Raw genomic sequence first — 6,487 nt, 5'->3', positions numbered from 1 at the left:
GGATGTGGTAATTAATTAGTCACATTGTCATTGTGAATGTTTTAACCTGACTGCACAATGAGGAGACCGCTATTTTGCAATGCATTGTACAGGAATATTATCCACGGGAGGTTAGAAATATTAGAAAGGCAGTATAATACAAAACATTAAAATGTATATCGTATCGACACGTTTTATGGTGCACTGACATACCAATAGTGCCCTTTCTCGGTAATGTTTTATCACATACGCGGACTACACTGGCTCGTTAATTTAGATTATATGCGTTTATAATGAACACTGTACTATTACAAAGATGGCTATTTGAAGCAGCAATATCTAATATTTTGTGTAGGTTATATCGATAAGGGAAGTGCAAAACGTTCTACCATAATAACATTATCATGGATGGGAGTGTTGACGAAGCTATGTTGTAATAATGTCGAATATCATCAAACGGTTCCAGAGCTTTAACATTAACGTTGACATTAACTGGCAACTTTAATGACGGAGGGCGTTTGCTAATACATTTCCATTTGCCAAACTGCGCTGCCAGTTCAATGACAGCTCCAACAAAATGGATCCTGGCTGGCCATTCAGCTCCTCCACCTCACATCACTTCCTCGTGAGCAGACCCCGCCCCCCTCCCCGTGCGCTGATCCGCCAATCAGCTCCCGACGCAACGTCTCTGTCGTCAGCCTCGCGCTGACCCCACCCCCACCCCCTCCCTTTCACCCCCGACCCCCCCCACCCCACCCCACCACACACACACACACCACCCCGCGCCCTCCCGACTCCTCCTTCGCCTAGCAACCCGTGCTTGTTGCTAGGCGAAGGGAAGGGAAGGGGAGGGCGGTTACCAAGTGGCAGCGGAGACTGGTCACGACGTCAGGCCAGTGGGAGTATTATGGGTTGGCAGTGAGGCTCCAGCTGAAGGGAAGCTCAAGTGCTTTCACTGCTGCGTTCGGGGAGCCAGCGAGCGAACATCATGGAGCTCTCGGCCGTGGGGGAGAGGGTTTTCGCGGCCGAATCCCTCCTCAAGCGACGCATCAGGAAAGTATGTGAGCCGCACCTCCGCAGACCGACTCTGCTCTCTGCCATTTCCAACCCCGGCAGCTTTTAAGCGATGTTTTATGACAGGTTTGTTGTGTTTTCTTTCCCATCTCCCTCCCCACCCCCCCCCCCCCCCACCCCCTCTTCCTCCCTCCCTCCCTCTCTCCCTTCTCCTTCCTAGGGTCGAGTCGAGTACCTGGTGAAATGGAAGGGCTGGTCTCCGAAGTAAGTATCAGCATTGCAGTGCTTACAACTCGCAGAAGCGCCCATTGCATTGAGCTGTATCGTTATTTATCTTTTAAATCGCCTTTTAAGGTACAGTACGTGGGAGCCAGAAGAAAATATCCTGGACGCCCGTCTGATATCAGCCTTTGACGAGAGGTGAAGGCCTTTGAGCGACATTAAAATAAAAGATCTCTATAACTGGTTCTGCAATTATTTCAAAAGATTCCTTTAAACGCCAACGAAAGCCACAATGTCCATGTTTTCTCTTCCAGGGAACGAGAAAGGGAAATGTACGGGCCAAAAAAACGTGGACCTAAACCTAAAACGTTTTTACTGAAGGTAAATGCTCTTTAATGCCTCAAAAATGTGGTTGATTTGGGGGGTTTTTTTTGAGTGTGACTCTCTTAATACGTATTTCCCTTCCCTTCAACGATTTTTAAAAAAAAATAGTAGTTATGTTCTTTTCTTCGGCAGGCGAAAGCAAAGACATATGCCTTCCGGAGTGATGTAGCGAGGGGACTGAGGATGTCTTACCCGGGCAGGTCTGGTCAAGAATCCGGCTTCTCTTCCACCAGGTCCAGGGAAGGACTCCGGAGAGACCCCGCGGGCGCTCTGCAGCATAGCAGCCTTGCCCGGGGAGAGACTTCCAAAGAAAGGAGTGCTCGGGTCGAGGAGCTCCCCAGGGCCCACCAGAAAAGCGGTTCTCTCAAGCACAGGAAGAAGGGGCCGAAACCCAGCAAAATGGACTACAAGGACGGCCCAGCTGTACGTGCAGGCTCCCTCAAAAGGAGCACACCGGAGGAGGTGGAAGGAAGGACACCGACATACCCCCATTTTAAACGTAGGAAATCCGAGGAGCTTGATTCAGGGAGTGATGAGCTGGAGGACAAGGTGGAGAGCGAACTAATCCACTTGACTGGGAGGCAGGAAGCGAAGCTGGGCAGCGCTGTGCCAGGTCACGCCGCTCCCAGAACGCAGCTAAATCGCACCCCACTGGGCTACGGGGAAAATAAATACGGTGCAGACTCGCATACCCTTCGGACTAAGCTGGGCATGGAAAGCGCCACTTCCAAGAGTGAACCAGGGATAGACACCTCTGCACTTAAAAGTAAGCACGTTTTGGAGGGCGCGGTGCCCAGGAACAGTGTGTGTGTGGCCAGTGACAGGCCTGTTTCAAAGTCCCCTTTGCTGGCCAAACACCCAGTCTCCCGGTTTCTCTCGGAGCCAGAGGAGTCCTGGAGCCCATCACTAAACAATCTGGAGAAAGTGGTGGTCACGGACGTCACGTCAAACTTTCTGACCGTAACCATTAAAGAAAGCAGCACAGATGAAGGATTCTTCAAAGAGAAAGTTTAAAAAAAGAAATAAACTTGTTTGACAATCCTGGTGGGAGCGCGTTGATCGTTACTAGCACCTGTCAGTCACAACAACACTCGAGTTGTTGCTGGAGAAATTGTTCTTTTTTTTTGTTCTGGGTTTGTATATAGTTTCCTGGGAGCAGGTAAATCTTAATCTAAGACCAGCTGTCCGTCATGCACAAAAATGAAGTGCCCGTTTTCTTAGGCCTGTGCTGTGGGATGTATTTCAGGTGCAGTTCGGTAAAACTGTATTAAACACATAAAGGGGTTAAGGCCAAAACAGTCAACGTTTTCAGGTTTGCTTTTACCCAGATAAAGGTTGAGGAGGAGGCTGATGTCGAATTGCCCGCCTCACCAAACTGCCAGTCAACGTGCCCACCCATGTATATGATGGTAGCATTGTTAATTTGCTTCATTTCATTTGTAGATATAATCGGACTTAGAGGATGCTTTGTCCCGGCACACGACATAGATCATGGCCCAAGTTACAACAATTCATCAGTAAATAGCTTCAGAACTGACAAAGATTATTAAGTTTGACTTTTGTTTTCAGTGGCCGGACTCTTGCTTCCTTTACGATTACAACATTTTTTTCTTTAAAAAAAAATCTAAATGCAATGTGTGTTTTGAGTATACAATGCCAATTGCACTTTCCATTATTTCTGTAAAATATAAACAAAATAGTTGTACTGAGCGAGGTGCTGTATTTCGTGTTTCCTGTTCTAAATGTCGACTTACATATATATATAGCTAAGTTATTTATCCATGTGCACACAGGGATTCCTCCCATGATACAAGGACTTTGAGATATGCTGAGAGGATAACAATAATGCTTAGAACTGGTTTCACCCAACTCTCTTGTCTGTTTAAACTTTTGACTACTTTCGAAGGGAATTGCTCCCCCTGTATTGTCTCCCCCGCTCTTTTGCATCAAAGTCTCTTTCTGTGGGACAACTCTTTGGTATACACCACATGTATATAAGCTGAACATAGCCAAGTCAAATGCCTTACAGTACATCCAAGGATTGATGCCAGGCTTTTTTTTATATGGGGAGAGGTATGGGCAGACTTTGTTAGGTAAATACCAGTGAATGTGCATATCTGTGCTAGAACATTCAAATTGCAGATTGACTGGGCAGGCTTGTTTTTTTTGAATAGGTTAAGGGGCAAATATATTGTAATAATCTATTTGACTTTACCATTGAAAGCAGGGATAATACCTCTTCAGAATAACGCTGCTGTGAATTCATTGTAAACCATTAAGTGGTGAGATCATTAGTTTATTTTAAGTAACTAAGTCAGACCGAGAAAGGGGAAATAACATTCAAATGAATTCTTTAGGAAAAAAAACGGTTGTCATAATACTTCATCCTCTTATTTATAGCCCTATCACCACGTTATGAATGATGGTTTGCAAAGGTTGAGGCATATTGCCTGACATCTGCAGGGTGTTCTATTAGCAAGAAAACTACACTATTTGCCAACAACGTTTTCGACCAAATGAAAGCGTACTATTGGTTCCTTGTCTCCCGATGTTAGAAAATAAATTGCACTTAAACTACTCCTGGAAACCATTCAATTAGGAATTCGATTCTGCTAAACTTGCTCCCAGGTACAGGTGTACTTCAGTGTGTGGGAGAATGACAGCAGCACGTTTCCAATTGGAGATTTGCTTGCAACAATGATCTAGCCCAGGTACCGCACACAGCTTTGTTTTAATGGTTTAGTTTTGTGGGCCAACAGGGAGCCTGAACTCCCAGCTGTTGAGCGAATCTAACACGGAGAGGAAAGAAAAGAGCAGTCGTGTTGTCAGAATGTAACTTTTAATTAAAACTTCTGGGTTTTTTTCGACCATAAAATTAACTTCACGACCGAGCTTCGTGACACAAGCTTTTCTATGAGGTTGATCCAGTCACTTTTATAATGGGGTCGTTTAGGAGAAACGCGGACGTGAAGGGTATTCCACCTTTACATAATCCAAATATGCTACCATTTTGGACCACATAGCTTGGAATAATCTTTAACATAGGGTTAGGACGTCAATGCTCGATTATTAGATGACTGAGATACATTCATAAAATAAACTGGTGTTCGTGCTTTAAGGCCATTCTCTATGAATTCAGGAGCTTTACTTCGAAGTATTTGGACTTCTAATACACAGCCTTCATGTAGTTGACACTACATATGACTGCCATATGTAGGTAGGTTTATCTTTAGAGTGACTGCTGACGATCAGGCACAGCTGAGAGAATTACGATTGATAAGATGCACACATTTGCCAAAATGATTTACCAAAGGAAATGTGTTAATTCTAATTATGGGAATGGACCCGTAATTATGACTAATGACACGACGTTAATGAGGGGCGGTTTTATTATTCAAAGTGGTTGATGTTTATGAATGAATATTTACCGTCTGCGGTTTTCTAACAATGGAGAATGAGCAAAGGAAGACAATACACAAATCTGAAAGATGTGTAAACTAAAATCCCTTGGTGCACTTACATACTAATGGAATTCAAAGGACGCGTTACATTTGAAAGGAGAGTACATTAGATCACGTGCTAAACGGATCTATTGCACTTTGAATGTTTTGACTATTAAAACTTGAAGAGGCCGTGCCTGTTGCTGAATGTAATGTATATGAGTGTGTACAGGCCGTGTCACTGGGATACTCAGTATTGTCAGATGTTGATTTGCAGAACTTGTACAATATACAACACGTTTTCAAGGAACTGTTGCCATAAAGGTTCTAGTGGAACTTATTAGGGTCGCCCTACGAAGTGAAACAGACATTAAAATGCCACCTGTAAATTGCATTTAAAGTTTATTAGGACTGTTGGCGCTTGGGAAAATGATTGACCATATCAGAAAAATTAAATTGGTCAGAATTAAACTTCATACCCCACCCCCCACCTATCCCACCCCACCCCATTTTATTCATCTACTAAGGTTGTTTGTGAAATGTAATTATTTTCTGTAAAGTTTATTCAGATGTCTAACAATTTTTGTTTAGATTTGAAAAAGAATGTATGGAGGGGATATAACTATAAACTATTTTATGTATTCTACATAATGGACAGTGTTTAATACATTGCACTTAACTATATCTGTTGTTTCGATATTTGACTATAAATGTACTTTGCGAATAATGGTGATTAAAATGAAATAATGTTTTAAAATGTTTATAACATTTGGACTCCTGTCATGCTCCATGGAAGCATGCATTTAAAGGAAATGAAATATACTGCGAGAGCCAGATTATAAATACATTCCATTGATGTGTGTAGCGGTAACATTATCCAATGCAGATCCATACCAGGCTTTATTGGGACAGATTAACGTTTGCCTGGGAGCAGTGAACCCTTCTTCCTTGAAGTAGCATACACCCTTGTAAAAACTCATAGATGAAGTCCATATGCCTTATCATAATAGGACTTAGGAAAGAATTATTTGCGGATGTCATCATTGACGTCTAGTTTCACCGCCAAGCATTTCTAACCTATAAAATTCACAGTTGGAACTTCACAGTAATAAATACTAACATTGCATTCAGAGGACTTTTCCCGTGTGTTAAGTTTGCATAAATTGGTTTGTGGTCTTTTGCAAGTGAATATGTACCCTACTGTCCCAAACAAAGACATTATCACATATCCTCCGTGTTCATTTGCGTTACAATCGGCAAGGAAGACACAAGTTTCCGCATGACACTAAACGAAAAATAAGGGGCGTTTTCTTCCGACTGGAAGAGGAAAATAAATTCTGGAAAAGGGGCAGAGAAACACGGTCTGTCCACGTCCAACCGGTAGAACTCAACAATCAACTTCGCCTTCCACTGAAAAGCTACTTACCCGAATGAAAATTGATGCAACC

General features: G+C 43.2%; 1 protein-coding gene across 6 annotated transcripts; it reads left to right on the top strand.

Moving 5' to 3' along the window:
• The first annotated feature begins 847 nt into the window (after positions 1-847).
• On the top strand, positions 848-5,796 carry LOC144699796 (chromobox protein homolog 8-like). 6 transcript variants are annotated; one of them, XM_078571037.1, is made up of 5 exons: positions 848-1,036; positions 1,214-1,257; positions 1,348-1,413; positions 1,530-1,596; positions 1,711-5,796. In XM_078571037.1, exons 1-5 carry the CDS (start codon positions 968-970, stop codon positions 2,611-2,613), a joined length of 1,149 nt encoding a protein of 382 aa, XP_078427163.1. In that variant the 5' UTR covers positions 848-967; the 3' UTR covers positions 2,614-5,796. The 6 variants fall into 6 exon arrangements, with proteins under 6 accessions (XP_078427163.1, XP_078427165.1, XP_078427166.1 ...); XM_078571038.1 differs by having other exon boundaries at positions 850-1,036; positions 1,732-5,796; XM_078571039.1 differs by lacking the exon at positions 1,348-1,413.
• Positions 5,797-6,487: the final 691 nt, after the last annotated feature.

Source organism: Cetorhinus maximus, chromosome 24, assembly GCF_964194155.1.
Source record: "Cetorhinus maximus chromosome 24, sCetMax3.hap1.1, whole genome shotgun sequence".
Classification (NCBI taxonomy): Eukaryota; Metazoa; Chordata; class Chondrichthyes; order Lamniformes; family Cetorhinidae; genus Cetorhinus; species Cetorhinus maximus.
Note: the sequence above shows the minus strand (reverse complement) of the source record. Positions and strands in the feature narration are given on the sequence as shown.